General features: G+C 30.0%; 1 protein-coding gene and 1 pseudogene across 1 annotated transcript; one reads left to right on the plus strand and one right to left on the minus strand.

The window, feature by feature from the left end:
- LOC105179096 overlaps window positions 1–14,128 on the minus strand; it is an 18,078-nt pseudogene extending 3,950 nt beyond the window's left edge.
- Window positions 14,129–17,255: 3,127 nt separating this feature from the next.
- Window positions 17,256–17,978, plus strand: LOC105179097. Its single transcript, XM_011102691.1, has one exon. The coding sequence runs from the start codon at window positions 17,256–17,258 to the stop codon at window positions 17,976–17,978; it is 723 nt and encodes a 240-aa protein (XP_011100993.1).
- Window positions 17,979–18,187: the final 209 nt, after the last annotated feature.

Below are 18,187 nucleotides of genomic sequence, written 5' to 3' on the forward strand. Positions count from 1 at the left end.
GGTCAAAAGTTTATTAAATTATTGTATCTTCGTAAATTCTTTATCAAATTGAGTGAGGCCGGTCTCGTTAGAATCGTATTGAAGAGACGAGTCTAATGGTGGTGGTTTGAGATCGAGATTCGATCGGACGGAGACGAATCGACGAAAAATATGTTTGGAGATCGTGACTTGAGCCCACTCTCTATGATTGACGAAAACTCAAATTGAAGGTATGTAAATGTGCGTCTTAAAGAGAGAATTCGAATGGTACCATTTGCCGTTAAAACTTCATCCGGATGGCGCCGGAAACTTATTTCTAAGTTTAAGTTTCCGGCGAAAAAGGGGCGAAAATCCCCACCTTTTTTTTTAATTTTTTAATTAATTTTAATTATATTAGTTAAAATATAATTTAGTTAATTAAGAATATTTTAAATAATTATAATAATTAAATATTTTGGCTAATTAATAATAATTATTGTAATTAAATATATATTTTAATTAATTAAAAATATTAGTTAGATTTAATAATTAACAAATACAAAATTATTTGAATTTAAATATAATTTAATTTAATATTTCAATTTAAATTTAATATGGCAAAATTTAATTTATTTTTTAAGGTGAGAAATGACAAAAATAATACATAAAACAAGCAAGAAACCCCTTTGTATGTTATATAGACCTATAGAGGGGTATTTTGGTACAAAAAATCATTAAATATCAACCTAAACCACAGAGAAAGACTACCAAACGCAACATACGCGCGTCTTCTCCACTTCCCGTTAATTGCTAACAGAATGGGGGTTTTTTGCTGATTAAAACAAAACAGGAGGGGGGTTTTAGCCTATTCTGAAAACAGGGGGGGTGCTTTTTGCAGACTTTTAAAAATACAGGGGGATTTTATGCATTTTGTCCCTATTTTTTATTAACTCCAGTAACTTGCAAAATTGATTAGATTTAGTCCATTGAGGGTTTTTCACTGTTTTTTTTCTGGCCAAAATTTTAAATTTACCTGGAATTTACTAATGTGTAAATTAGTTGGTCCAATTTCCGGTCAATTAACCACGTGTCCTGCCACATGGGAGTGTACGTGGCTTGTATGCTGACTGGGCAGACCCTTCTCTCTACAAAACTAAATTCATTTAAAAAATTCAAATAAAATTAACAAAAAATTTGATTAGGGAAAAAAATGAGCTTATTACCTTGTAATCTTGACAGGAATGGAACCTCCTCCTAATAAAGTTCATATACGCAATGAGGTTAATTAGTGTTATTATTTATTTTATTTAAATTCTTTCATATTTTTGTTTTATTTTTGGAGTGTTTATTTTGTGTTGTAGAGAGAAAAATTGAGATAAATAGGTATATTTTATTTTTTAATTTAGAACTAAAAAGATTAAAATATATATTGTAAGTTTAGTTATCTTTTCAGAGGGACAAAATTTATTTTTATTTTATTTTTGTGGTGAATAAATTATTAAATTTTAGTTTTTACAAAAAATAATGGTATATCTCATAAATAATTAATTATTTACAATTAATCATTACAACATTATTTATGATTAATTTTAATTAAATCGTTCTGCCAGTTCCATTTATAATTAAAATATTATTTATAATTAAATAATTATGCATTTAACAATTAGTTAATTATTTCTTTTTGTCTCTCCTCGACTCTTTCACTAGAATTGTTATTATATATGTGGTATCAATTGTTTCAAATGAAATTTAATGCACAATCTTTTGTCACTAGTTAATAATCATTTTAAACTTATAATAGCTATATTTATTTAAAATTTTCTATTTATGCACAATTAAATTGTATTATTATTTAGTTTATTTATCTTCTCTTTTAATTAAATAAATAAAAATAATAAAAACACAATAGTTTGAATGAAATGACCACATGTATGTAATGAGGTCGATTAGCGTTATCCGTTATTTTATTTAGAGTCTAAATTAAATGGACTCTTACATATGTTTTTTGTTGTGGTGGAAAGAAAAAAATAAATATGTTTGGAATTTTCTTTTAGATAACTAAAAACAGATTAAAATATATATAGTGTATGTTTCCAGATGAATAAAATTTTACATGTTCATATAATTATATTTGTGTGGTAAATAAATTATTAATTTTTATTTTTTCAAAAAGCTAAATATATATTTCATAAATAATTAATTATGTAAAATTAGTCACATCACTTCCAATCCCATTAAAACATTATTTATAATTAATTATTCATTAAAACATTGTCACATCACTGGCACTTTCATTTATAATTAAAACATTATTTATATTTAAAAAAATTGAATATGTTGGTGGTGGTGCTATTTATTAAGATTTCATACTGTTATCTTCTGATTCATAATGGTTAAAATATTCTTTGATATTTTATTATTTAATTAGCTCTTACTCTTATTATAAGATTAAAAAAACTAAACAATAAAAATTTCACACAACATGCTCAAAGTTGTAGTACTTTTATTCATTTATCTATTTCAGTTTATTTAATTAATTTTATGTGTATTAAAATATTTTTTTCTACAAAAAAGATGGTCATTTTTCATAAGAATAAATATTTTTAAGAGAATGAACAAATTGACTAATTTTTGTTGCTACGGCAAAAGACAACTAAAGAGAATAAGATAAGGCATGTAAATAATTTGTTGATTAATATAACAAAGAAAAATGGGATTTGAAATATGGGATTGTATACAAATAAGATGAAACAGAGTGTCACATATGTTAGATGTCATTCTTCTTGTTTTGGACAAAATGTATAAAAAAACTCTCCTATTATGAGAATAGGTGAAAAGCTCCCCAGTGTTTTATAAAACTTAAATCAATCACCTCCTCTCTGTTAAATTCAACTAACGGTGTTAATTTTTTTTGAAAATGATTGTTATACACTTAATATATATTATTTCTTATTTTAATGAGCGCTCTTCTTTGAACAAATATTAATGATCTAATCAATTAATTTCAATCGTTCAATTTTAAAAAATAAAAAGTTTAAATTCAATAAATTATTTAACTTATTAAATTTAAATTTTAAAAATTATTATTAAATTCCAAAAAAAAAAAAGCTAACTACCCCACCACCATCTCCGCTACGGCAATACGATTTATTAAGATCATTATATCTTCGTAAATTCTTTACCAATTTGAGTGATGTCAGTCGAATCGTCTCTGAGACCGAAATTTGATCGGACGGCGATGCGATGAATCAAAACATGTTCGGAGGTTGTGTCTGAACCTAATCTCTTCGATTGACGAAAACTAAAATTGAAGGCATGAAATTGTTTGATTTTTCTTTTTTTTAATTTTTAATTAATTTTAATGATATTAATAAAAATATTTTTTAGTTAATTAAGAATATTTTAAATAATTATTATAATATAAATCTATATTTTAATTAATTTAAAATAATTTTAGATTTAAAAGTTAACAATTATAAAATTATTTGAATTTAAATATAATATAATTTATATTTAATATTAAATAAATTAAATATAATTTATTATTTTAATTATATCTTCGTGAATTCTTTACCAATTTGAGTGATGTCAATCTCGTTAGAATCGTCTCTGAGACCGAAATTTGATCGGACGGCGATGAATCAATGACAAACATGTTCGGATGTTGTGTCTGAACCTAATCTCTTCGAAGACGAAAACTAAAATTGAAGGCATGAAATTGTTCTATTTTTTTAATTAATTTTAATTATATTAATGAAAATATTTTTTAGTTAATTAAGAATATTTTAAATAATTATTATAATATAAATATATATTTTAATTAATTTAAAATAATTTTAGATTTAAAAGTTAACAATTATAAAATTATTTGAATTTAAATATCATATAATTTATATTTAATATTAAATATATTAAATATAATTTAATATTTTAATTTAAATTAAATATATATTTTAATTAATTTAAAATAATTTTAGATTTAAAAGTTAACAATTATAAAATTATTTGAATTTAAATATCATATAATTTATATTTAATATTAAATATATTAAATATAATTTAATATTTTAATTTAAATTATAAAAAAATGCAAAAACAAAATAAAATAAAATAAAAGACATTTTAGTGAAAAATACCTAAAAAAAGGGTAAAATGCAAAAATGCACCTTCCATTAATTACTAATGGAATGTTGCTGAGTTTTAGAATACAGAAGGAGATTTCTATCCTATTCTCCTAACAAAAGATTTTTTTGAAAAAATTTTAGAGCAGGGGAATTTTATGTATTATGTCTTTTTGTTTTTGATGCACTCATGTATCAATGTCATTCTTTTTTGTGTTATTATTTTCTTTTGTATATAAGCAAATTATTTGTACACCTCATTTTATTCTCTTTAATTGTCTTCAATTATAACAAGTATTTGTCAATTTATTCATTAAGTAAGATAAACTAGATAAATAAAAAAAAAAGGCAAAATTGCAATAGTGGTAGCAACGGGGGGGCATAATTGGGGCTTAGGATTTCAACATAACGTGCGCAACTTAAACACGTAGGAGCTTGCGTGGTGAATGATGTGGCTTTAGGCGGGAAAATACTTAAACACGTCCGTGTTTTTGGTCCCAATTATGCCACCCCCATACTTACGGGACCGATTTTATAATTTTGCCTAAATAAAAATACTAGAACTTTGCACATGAAAGAAAATTTAAATATTAAGTAAATTTTTTATTATTTAATTTGTTTAATATCTTCTAATACGAGTAAAAATTAATTAAATAATAAATATATCAGAAAATAACGACTTAATATTATGACAATCAAAAATTAATTACCATAAACCTTATAATAGCACTATCAACACAATAGCATACTCGATTCGTATGAAAATTTTAATTTGGTATGTTTATACTACTAAAATATAACTTTTTAGCAAAAAGTTCAGAAAAAGTTCTCATTTTAATTGCCTAAATAAAGTTTTAATTCAGATAAATATATGTTGTTCTCTAAAGGTAAAATGAGAATGATCATACCAATACAGTTTACAAATATGATTAAATCTATCGATTATATAATTTTACCAAAATATTTGATTTAAGGCATGAACTCTAAATACGTGATAGATAGTGACCTAAAATATACAAAACAATTTAATTTAAAATGATGATAGAATTTAAAGTTATAAATCTAATGATTATATCAAATGCATATACGGATTTTACCAAACACTAACCATGCAAATCAAGTCAATATACTTTTGCACAGTATTTTATCACAAATTTTATAATTTTTACAAAATAATCGTATTTTCTTGGCATGTTCATTTATTTCAATAATTCGTGACAAAATAAAAAAGATATAATTAGGTAGTGATGTGATTAATAATTTAATTATTATTTTAAAAAAATAAAATTTAATAACTTGTTTAACACATGATATATGTTTCAATGCACCTACAAATATAAATTAACACTAATTATATAAAGGGGACATAATTTAACAAATTAACAGTGAAATTTGTTCATCCAAAAACAAAACTACACATACAACACATATTTAAGTTTATTTCAAAAATAAATTCAAACAAACACTAATTTCAAGACATAATTTATTTCTATTTTTTTCTTCTATCTCCATAATGCAAAACAAACACTCCAAAAAGAGTAACAGTTCATTTAATTTATTTCTCTAATTGACCTCATTACGACAGGTTTAATTCAAACAATTGTTTTTTTTTATTTCTATTTATTTAACTAAAAGATAGAAAATTTTAAATAAATACAGCTACCATAAGTTACAATTCTTTTAAAATAATTATAAAAAATAATTGTAATCCCTCAAACTTAATAAATAACTAGTTAATAAAATATATCCAATACATAAATTTTATGGGAAAGAAAATAATCTAAAACTAAAAATAATTTTACACTACTTATATTCCATCATTTTTATTGCCTAAATAAAGTTCTTAGTTTGAAATAAATAAAAATGAGAATGATCTGAAAACACATTTTTGAAATATGATGATGGAGTTAAAATTTTTGAATCTATCAGTTATATAACTTATGCAAGATGTTTAATTTAAAGAGCAAAATCCATTTTTAACCTTACATTTTATTTTAAACCAGTTATCATTAGATGCTAAATAGGGATACATACTCATAAATAATAAAAGTAATATGCTAAATAGTACGAATTTTATCATGAAATTTTATGCCCGATGTTCTATCACTAATTTTATAATTTTTACAAAATAGAACTTTTCCATGGAACCTTTTTCTTTTTGGCATGTTCATTTATTTCAATAATTAGTCACAAAATACATAAAGAAATAACTATTTATTTATTATGTTAAAAGAAGTGGTATTCATGTTTTAATTAATAATTAATTATAGTGAAAGTGATGTGATTAATTATAAATAATATAATTTATAAAATATATATTATTTCAAAAAAATAAAATTTAATAACTTATTTACCACACATAATATATACATTTCAACCCAACAACAAATATAAATTACATATAAAGGGGATATAATTTAACAAATCAACAGAGAACTTTTTCCCTCCAAAAATATTTTAAGTTACACAAAAAGAAATCAAAACATACACCAATTTTCAGAACATATCTCTTATTTTCTCTCTCTATCTCTACAACGCAAAACGAAACACTCAAAAATGAATTTAGACTTTATTTTCACTATTGACCTCATTACATACATATGAAAGGTTAATTCAAACAATTGAATTTTTTTATTATTTTTATTTAACTAAATAAAAAAGAAGATAAATAAACTAAATGATTGCAACAATTGAATTGTGCATAAAAGAATATATAGCTACAATAAGTTGTAACCCATTAAAATGATAATCCTAATCCCCTCAAGTTTAATAACTACTTAGTTAAACATATCCAATATATTTTAATTAAATGAAAGGAAAGAAAATAATCTCAAAATGAAAGAAATTTTACAATAATGGTACTGCGTCACTATTATTGCCTAAATAAAGATCAAAATGAAAATGACCATGAAAATACGTTATGATGGAGTTAAATTTTTTAAATCTATCATAATTAGGGGTGCAAAATCCATTTTTTAACCCTACATTCTATTTTAAACCAATTATCATTAATCTTATAGTTAGTTAACAAAACAGATCCAATTTCAAAAGAAAGAAAAAAAGAGAATATTTTAACCATACAATCAAAAATCAGTTATACACAACTCATGTGGATAAGTTAATAATTATTCTATTACTCAAAAATATTAAAAAAGAAAACACTAACTGAACAACTAAAGTACTTTTTTAGTGTGCTAATAGGAGGTGGTGTTCCTGAATTTAAAAAAGCAACAGAATCAAGCAAATTGTTGGGCATCCCTATTTTACATTCCCATGTTTTACACTGCAACTCTATTTTCGTTCTCAGTAATGCCATTGTCCATGTCAATTCTGTATTAGTGGCAACACAAATGATGCAACAAATACTGGTTCTGTCTTCCACACTCTAAAATGAGATTCATCTCCTACTATAGGATCCAGACTAAAGTTTTTGAAACTTACTAGATATAATCCAGGGGAAATGTGAAAACCCCCTTGCAAAATAGGAGGAACGAATAACTTCAGTATCAGTGTGTGGTAACATCTACGTGGAGGAGGTAAAATGCAGGTTCAAACATTTCAATTTCTTACTTAAGAGACTAACTAATAAGAGGAATATATGAGAAAATACAGGGTCACAGTGCACAACTTTCCTATGTAGATTAATGCATTTATGTTCCTCCACATAAACAATGGACCTATTCTCGACCACAGATATGCCACTTACCTCTTCATACAGCTTTGTGATTGGCGAGCCTGAATCTTCTTCAAGTTTTGGAATGAAATTAGCAAGTTAGGTATATCAGTACAACAATATTCATCGAACGGAGGTATTAAAAGCTGATATATTACCTCAACATAAAGGTCATATAAGTCGTAAATCTTATTTTCCAAAACACCATCCATGCTGTATTTTGTTTCGATGTTTCTTTGCCTTGGGGATCGCCTCTTGGAAATTATCTGAATTTGTGGTTCGTTGCTCCACCTGAAAAGTACTTCAAATATTAGGCAACAAACAACAATTAGAAACATTAATCCTAAATACTCCACACAAGCACCAACTGTACTTGCATGATGGAGAGCAATGATTGGTGGTCACCATCGTTCATGGTTACTAAAGTACTAATTGTTTCTTTTCCTATCTCCATTACAAAGTTCCACACATGAAAGAATCTTGATGTTTGTCTTAAAATGGATTGGGCTACATCCATGCATAAATAGATGCCAAGAAACATAATGGATTAATCTTGCCAGGTTTCTATAATCAAGTGAAAGAGTGCATACTAGTGTATAATGTTAACAATAATGTTATCTATCAAAGCAGCAAAGCTAATTCAAAACAAAACTCACATATGCTCCAACTTCCCACAATTAACGAAACACCAATCATGGTTTATAGCCAAGTTTCTAAAATTCAGTCAATGGCTAGCAAATGCTTAACCATATAACCGATGGTGATGCGTCTCATAATACTATACAACATCAACATGCTTTCCAAATATCAAATGTGAAAATTAGACTCCAAACACATAAACCTGACACCAACCATATGTTCAGAGATCCAACAAGCAACATTGAGCTTAGCATCCATCCTTGCAATGCAATGCTATGTCCACTTGCCTCATAAACTATTATGGAAATCAATAATTAACATGACTTAGTCGAAGAAGGCAAATTAGTCTCAGTTCTGTCAGAGATCAATCTCCATTCTTGCTATGCTTTGAGAAACAAATTGCTTAAAACGCTTCTGGTCCGTCAATTGAACATCTTGAAGAAGACGATTGACCAAATTGACAATTTCAACAACCGAATCAATCTTCAGCTATTTCTGATAAATTTGATAAGGAAAGTAATAGTTGAGGACCAAAGCTTGTTGTCCCATTGAGCTTGAGGCAGTTGGTTTCTTTAGAAAATGACAAAACCTACCAGTTAATTCAATAAGATCAAAACTAGAACACGAGGCAACAGAACAAAACGAGACCCACATAGAGGACCAAGCCCTGACCTGCATAAGATGTTAACTTATCACTTTGTCCCCTTTCTTAAAACTTCTAACATATAGAGAAGTGCACCATGCTTAAAAAGAACATGAACAAAAGAAATGAATATAAATATGCACACATGAACCTGTAAAATAACTACCAACACTTTTCAACTAAGCCATGGCCCATACCTTGGGTCATGGCTATACAAACTATTTATGCAAAAGTGACGATGGTAAGGTTCGAAATTTGCATGTAGTTAAATTAAAAAGAAAAATACTAGAAATTAACAGGGTAAATAAATCTTCAACACGTTCTGACATAGCTTTGCCTCGAACAATTATATGGCTGCACAGATCCTCCTTCCCTCGAACTGATGGTGTGAAAGGATATAGTGATATCTCACCAGCTTTTCTTCTAATTAATTGGTTCAGTTGTACAAAATCCAAATCTTTAGTACCCATCTCCAGCAATGACTGGCTGTTGACACCACATACCATATAAATTTAATGTTTGATTTGGTGATGAGAGTTACCATGAAACTCCTAAAGCCAACAGAAAGCAAAACCAATTATCTTCAGTATATCACATGAGGTTCTATTTCTTGAAAACTAAATCTCCATTACAAGACTGGTAACAACATTATGTTTCAACAATTATACTCCAGGTTTCTTTCTTCAGATATTACAGCATAAAAGATTTCAAAGCTGTTATGGTTTTTCTTAAGTATGTACACTTCCATCATACTAAAACAAGAGAGAAACAATAAAAAATTGCAGGCTCGAAAAAGTTCAAACCGAGCCTCAGACTAAAGAGCTTGGGTCATTCTGCTTGACTGACTACACTGCCCTGTTGTAGCTGACGATGGAGGTAATATACATGGGCCTTTCAGGCTTAGGTACCGTATTTATTGATAGGATAGTGGTATAACACATAAAATGGACATGACATAGTTGCATCCATCACATGAAGAGGGGGGAGGCGATCAACGATGATTGATTTTCTGATACTGATCTATAAATATGGTTTTTTCTTTGCAGGACAGAAGGCATCTCAGATGGTTGTCACAACAATGGTCCTATGGGGAAAAAGGAGGTTCTAGGAATGATTTAGTTAACAGAATTAACAGCTTTTTAAGAAATATATCTATGAAACATGCAGTTGTTTCCAAAAAGTGGGTTGTGGAACAACTACTAGTTGCCATCTCACCAGAATAATGGTACCAAAGGAAGAAGCTCTTACTTCAAAGATCTCATATTGAAAACAACTTCAGCATATAAAAGATCATTTGTGAATAGATCATGCTGCAAGACCTTTATCCAATTGATATCACCAACCTACAATTGGAAGCAATGAACTTTATTAGAAAAAGAGAAGAAATTTACAGAAAATATTTATAGTATTGTCACCATCTCATCACGATAGTGTTCAGCAAGATCCTCCTGGCTCATGCTAGCTCTCACCTTTGCCAAGTTTTCTTTCTCAGCTGCTTCATCACGAGAAGCTTTCTTGGATATGGCTACCTGCATCTCAATAGTTAAACGGTGTGGGTTATTCAAAATAAATTTTTCGATTATATGAGCAAAGACTGCTTTGGAGCCTTCCTTAGCTATTCTAGCTTAAATGCCTATAAATGTTCCTAATATTTTAATGGCTCGAAGAGATCCATATCATAAATCCAGTTCCCTTGTAACATAAAAAGTTCTTATCAGAATATTTCAGATTTCCAAAACTTAGAAGAGAAAAAGGAGCAGAGAAGAAACCAAGTTAATGAAGATATGATAACAATATAGGACTCCTTACAATGTACTGAAGCATTAGAACGAAAACTCAATTGGATTCATTGATGTTCTACAGCGTCAGAATGAAAGAGAATAACTAACAGATTGTACAATGGAATGCAGCTAAGCGATGAAGAAGCAGCAAACACCAACTCAGTATCATCAATGTAAACACCAAACATGAATAGAATAACTAACAGATTGTATAACGGAATGCAGCTAAGCGATGAAGAAGCAGCAAACACCAACTCAATATCATTAATGAAGGAAATCTTTTTTAGTCCAATACTAAACTGAGGCTGGAGGAGCTCACTTCAACCCCCCAACCAACAAGAGTATCGTCCTTACCACTCTCCAGCAGGATTTTCTCACAATTTTTCTCACAGGAGAAGCAGGGGTTCCCAACATTAAATGGTCAAGAAAACCCAGGGAATGCTCAGTCTCCAAATTCTTTTTCAGGTCATCCCCTTCGGCAGCAGTTTCTTAGAGCCAACTCTTGATTCCTCAGCAGGTGAATTTGTTTTAAACATATCAAGATATTCTGCATGGGAAAGCATGGTCAATGTAAGGCAGAACAAGCTTCAAATTGAGAGCTAATTGCATAATCCAGAGCAGCATCTTCCTCTTCACTACTTCCATGATCCTACAAATTTCGCACATCACAAAATAAAATCATGACATTGAAAAAAAAAAAAAGCATAATCGTGTAATTACCAACTAATTTTGTAGGTAAGCAATTAATAAGCATATATCAGCATATCGCAAACATTAAATTTGTAATGTGTGCCTCTCTTTTCAGTTCGCCTAACATGAATCTGTCAAGTATGTATATTGAATAATTAAATAAGTGCTAAAAGTTCAATTTACGATAAATTAACAGTGTAAAATTAAAACAAAATTCCAACAATATCGTAATTGCGCCAAATAATCAGCAATAATCAAACAAAATTGACAATCATGAATTCTTTTACTAATCGATAAAATATTAAATTTTCTAGCACAAATTCATCTATAAGATGTACCTACTATACTTCTTCCAAAATAGCATATTCACGTACAAAACTATCAATAAGTTTTAAAATTCAAATTGAATCAATAAGTTACCCTTAAACTCAGTAATCCATGAAACATACCACATATATTCGCCTGATTTTCTCAATAACGGTGCTGAAACTGTTTGTCCCTGCTTGAGCTAGGGATACTTCGTTTCATTCTCCTCCGGCGGCTGCTTCGAAGAAGCCACTATAGGAGTCAGAACCAGTAGCTGAGACACTGGCTGCTGATAGGCTTCCGAAAATGGGCAAGAAGCTGATGGGCCAAACCCACTTGCCTTACTCCAGGTGGCTTATGTGAGCTTTTTCCACGAAACTATTGTCGTCTCACCAGGCCTCACGCAGTTCCATCATTAACCAAAAGACGACCGCATGAGGACATTGGTCTCGACCCTGAACCCGAATTGGCTCCACTGTCTTTTTCCATTAATTCAGTGTTTTTGTCAATCTTTGATCTACAAAGGTTATTGAAGATTTATTATGTAATTCAGCAAAACGTCGGCAAATCCAATTTTTGCATATTTAAATATGTATTTCTCAGGGATGACTATTTGATTATATTAAGTAATCTCATATGAGTTTGTTTTGCAACTTTAATTATTTGCATCTAAACTTAGAAAAACCAAAAAAGGTAAAGGAATCAAGGAAAAATGCAGACCACATACACATCATTAACATACTCATAAGTTACAGCACAAGATTTCTCAAATAATATAACCACAAGAGCTACATGCATGCAATATTCAAGTTGAGAGACTAATGCATCAATGCCAGAAAATATAATGGGGGCCTCCCAACCCATCTAACAATGACAGAACATAGCTTTCCAATCATAAAAGTTCTAGAGATCACTATTTGCGCCATCCTCGAAAAGGCGCGCGCCGTGCGCCATGGCTCCAGGTGCCCTTGGGGCCATTGTGCGCCGTGCGCCACTGACTACTATGGTATAGTTAAAAAGTTTTATCCTTGGGGGAGAAGGATCCTCATAAGCATCACCGCTGCTATATACTGAACTTGCACCCTGCTAATATGGCCATCTAAAAAGGAACAGTCCATAATATTAAAGAGAACTATAATAATATAGCACTCAAACATTTGTTAGTATAATTATTCCCAGTTTTATTGGTAAAATAATATCAATGCCAGAATCTATCACTTCCGAACCAAAAATAGTAGTCAGATAAGGCAAAGCATGTCAAAATAAAGGCTTTTACACATGATATAAACCAAAAATAGAAGGAAAAGACTGTTGCAAATTTGTTGAAGTTATTGCCTCCTAGACAAAATAAAATACTATCATTCCCTACTATAAATATGTAAAAGCTAAGCTTATCAAACTCCGCCAACCTTAAACCAATGCAGCCTCAAGTAAAAGTCTGACACTGCAAAAAACATGTTCCCAATATTCTGCCAATAATTCGCAATAACAAATGTAACCTATGTGCAAATAATCTTAAAACACAAATGCAATACATAATGCAAATGCTAACTTATCGTAATGAGGGTAAGAGGCCAATCACATCACAACATTGTCTTGCCAAGTAGAGAGTAGAACAATCAAGCTTCCACAAAATCATAGGTTTCTAAATGTCACCATACTCATCGCTTCAACACAACACCCTTTATCTCCTTATTTATGCCTACGTTGGGACTATTTTTGTTGTTCTTTCTTTTTTTGGCCACTAATGATTTTTTTTTCTTTTTTCTTCCCCTTTTGTTTTGTCACGGCTTTTATTTCCTTTCTTTTTTCTTTTCTGCTCGTGACTTGCGTTAGGCCGTATTTCGGTCTTTTGACGCGAATGACAACACTTGTGGTGAAGGCACCCGGTTACTCAACCAAAAAATATTTTACCTAAAGTGCTTTGCATGCTCATGGCTCTAGTCACCGTTTTATGTGAATAACAACATTTGTGATGAAGTTACCCAGTTACTAAGTGACCTAAACCAGCGGAGCATATGTGAGTTTCCTTTTTCTTGCTATTCTTTCTTTTTTTTTTTTTCATTCATGCTAAAAGAAATTTTTACGGGGAATGGCCTTTGAATTTTTCAAAATGATGCATGTCCCAATTTAGGCTAATAAGGATCAATCGGGCGGCGTTTTGAAAAACATATATGATTTCACAAGAACTCCTATGATTGAATGGAAGCAAAGACATTCCAACTCTTTTTCCAGCAATTTAAAATACATGAAATTAGACCTCAACTACTCCACATTTACTCAAAGCAACAATCACATAACGCAAGTGCACATTCATGTCTCAATCTTATGCTTCATAAAATTATTCGTCAAATTACCAACTGTCACTCTTGATAAACTCAAAGAAAGAAAAAGTATTTTGATAGTATTTGAAAAAAGAAAACAAAAGAAAAGTAGTTTGATAGTATAATAGACGACCAATAAAAACTTAAAATGGTAGAAATCCTTTACATTTGAAATGGTTTATTGGGTCCTTGCATCAAAATTGGAATATGAGAAGTTCTATGTAATTTCAATTGAACCAAGAGTCTAACCCCAAAATGCTAAACTATCACAGACATTCCAACAATCAAATATGTCTCACAAAACTCAATATACCATAAAGAGCACATATTGTTTACTTGATTGAGATTACACTGAAGTACATCCCAATAAAAAAGATGAGGAACGCCCACAATAGTATATCAATTGGAAACCATTGAAAAATCATCCAAGAATATTTTTCAAAAGAACAAACTTGCTAGATTTAAAGAAAAGTACTGCACCATATGTAAGTGATGAATATCAAGATTTCAAGATAACAATACAAACTCATAAAAGGAAACATGTCTAATGCATGAAATGAAGATTGGGAGCCAAGAAAACCTTTTACCACCATTCTTTGCAAAGACTTTTTACTTTCTTTAGTCATCATGTGTGTTATTGTTTTCAAAGCCCCAGCCCTCCCAGCACAGCTGTAGTATTCCTCCTAGTTGCCACTTTATACACACTCCATTAGTAGTTACCATGCATGAGGAAAAACTGATAAGTTTGTGATTCCTCAACCAAAACTATTGCATGTTCATAAGAGGACGTTTATTATGGGTCATTTGGAAATTTTAATAAAAATTACAAACAGACTTACTTCTAAAGCGTTGATGACTCCCTCAAGCTCTACCGCCTTCTACGATCATTCCTCCGAACTTCCCTTATACAAGTCCACAAGCTTGCTCACCTATGTGGTCAAAAAACATTCATACAAGCCAACTGTCAAATGCATCGATATGGCAAGAGTCAAGACGTCTGCACGTAAATACGAACAACCAATGCAATGCTTAAAAGAGATAAGTAAGAAGGCCATCATATAACTAAGAAGAGCATGAATCATTATAGACACAACAGACGCCCAAAAGAAAAATGACAGTCTTTTAAGCAAGACCTTCGTTCTTTGTTATGCTTTGTTATGATGATTTTAGAATAAAGTACATAATAGATCAGGTCAAACCTTACTCAAGCAATTAAGTCTTGAAGTCACCACTACAAGTATATACCGACACAAAAAGTATGATTCATGATCAAAATTATCATTCCTCATGCCAAAAGATTCACACTATTCAAACCAAAAATCCACAAACAACCACAGATCCAGAAAAGTTCACATCCACAAAAAATGTTTCAAGATGAGTTACACCATAAAAATAAAATAATTACATAAAATAAACAAATTATGGAGCTAAAAAGATACTTACATAGATACAAACAGAGATGTCCTCCAATTAATTTCTTTTCTATTATATATAATATGTATATATGAATGCATACACCTCTTCATATTCTTTTTTAATACCCATTATGTTATACCCTTTTGTATCCCCCATTATGATTTGTAATTATAATGATTTATGGTGTATTTTGTAACCACATTTTTTGTGGTCTATAAATACCACCATGTATTTCATTTGTAAATAGATTTCGGAGTGAATAAGAAAGTTTGTTGGACAAATACATATATTATTTCTTTATATTCTATTAAGAGTGATAGGCCAATAAACTTAGAATTTCTCTAAGTTTATAACACGTTATCAGCACGACGTTACATTACGATCGATCAAGGTAAAATGTTAATTTTATCAGTATAATTTTTATTCTTTGTTTGTTTACCTCTACAATATCATAGCTACTTTTATTCTTGATTCTTCATAATAAAATATGAGTAATTATATTATATATTTCAATGTCTCCTGAAGTAGACATATATATAAATTCTCGATTTCATCCCCTGAAGTGGATGTGATATTGCCTCCAGAAGCAGGCATACAATTCTTGATTTTATCCCCTGAAGTGGTCTATTAAGAGTGATAGGCCAATAAACTTAGAATTTCTCTAAGTTTATAACACGTTATCAGCACGACGTTACATTACGATCGATCAAGGTAAAATGTTAATTTTATCAGTATAATTTTTATTCTTTGTTTGTTTACCTCTACAATATCATAGCTACTTTTATTCTTGATTCTTCATAATAAAATATGAGTAATTATATTATATATTTCAATGTCTCCTGAAGTAGACATATATATAAATTCTCGATTTCATCCCCTGAAGTGGATGTGATATTGCCTCCAGAAGCAGGCATACAATTCTTGATTTTATCCCCTGAAGTGGATATGTTCTATAAAATTTCATTGCTTCCTGAAGTAAGTAATGAGTTAAAATCATCTCCAGTAGTAGGTGAAATATTTTATACCAACTATGTGCAATATCATCCCTGAAGCGATGATAAGTATATGCTTAATTTTCTCACCACCTGAAGTGTTTTGAGATAATGGCTTGATCAAGAAGCCCGATGCTTCTTCGTTTATTTATTTGATTTGTGATAATTGTTCGATAACATAGTTTTGTTTCATATGCCCATGTATGTATTTTTCATGTTTTGCTAGTATATGCAACAAAATTTATTTGTTAAGAAAATAATTTTGGCATGAATACCATTTAATTGCTATTTGTAACATTATAGGATTTAAGCCAAACTTATATATATTTAATTTCATGTATGCATGCCAAAATAATTCATACTAATTACATGGTAACTTATATGTAACTTAATGTTAGTAATATTTCATGTCATTTTTACTTTATATCATGTGTAATATATATTATTTTACTTTTATGTATATGTTGAATATTATGCTAAAAGTATATATTAACTTGTTGTAGCTTAATGGCCAATCTCACAAAATTGGATTTCGTTGCTCTTGATGTTTCTGAAGTCTCAATATTTAACAGTCAAAAGTCCTTTTCAACTCTGAAAAAGTTTAAAGGATCGATTTGACCATCAAAAGACTGTAATCTTACCACGTGCAAGATATGAGTGGATACAATTGCGACTGCAAGATTTCAAAACGATTGCTGAATATAATTCTGAAATGTTTCGAATTGTATCAAAATTGAGGTTGTGTGGAGAAGATGTGACGGATGAACAGATGTTGGAAAAAATATTTTCTACTTTTCATGCATCCAACCTTGTACTCCAGCAGCAGTACAGGGAACGTGGGTTCAAAATCTATTCAGAGTTGATTTCATGCCTGCTTGTTGCAGAAGAAAATAATCAGCTTTTGTTGAATAACCATCACACCCGACCCACTGGTTCCAAACCACTTCATGAAATTTCAACGGCATTGCCTGAAGCAAATGCTACTTCTTCACGAAAGGGGCGTGGTCGATACCATGGCCCACCACGAGGCCATTCTTATGGTCGTGGTTGTGGCGGTCACAGTCGTGGTCGTGGTTGCTGTAATGGTCGTGGTAATACATGGATTAATCCCAATATTCAGATGAACAATGGGAACAAGGCAAAGAATCAACAAGAGAAAACTACAAATGGAGATCTTTGCCATAGATGTGGGATGTCTAGACATTGGTCCCGTACCTGTCGTACGACACAACATCTAGTCAAATTATACCAGGCTTCTGTGAAAGCAAAGGGTAAAGAAGTTGAGACTAATCTTATTGAGGCTGGAATATCAGACAATACCCATATGGATGCATCAGATTTTTTCCAGTCTATTGAAAACGATGACAAAAATCTCCCAGAGTTGCCCTTACAGTTTGGAAACATTACTGAGGATTTCGACATGCTTGTTGATTAGATTTATCCCAAATGTTATTAGTATATTTCCAGTATTTAGTTATGTTTACTTTCATTTGTAAGGTATTTTTTTTTATCTAGTAATGTTTTTATATTTTATGAATGAAGTGTTTCTTTTACTTATTATATATCTATTTCATTTATATAGAATCGATCAAGCCATTACAAATCTCAATGACAAGGAGCATTGTCTTGTTAATAGTGCAACTA

The sequence above is a fragment of the Sesamum indicum genome, unplaced genomic scaffold (genome assembly GCF_000512975.1).
Source record: "Sesamum indicum cultivar Zhongzhi No. 13 unplaced genomic scaffold, S_indicum_v1.0 scaffold00121, whole genome shotgun sequence".
NCBI lineage: Eukaryota > Viridiplantae > Streptophyta > Magnoliopsida > Lamiales > Pedaliaceae > Sesamum > Sesamum indicum.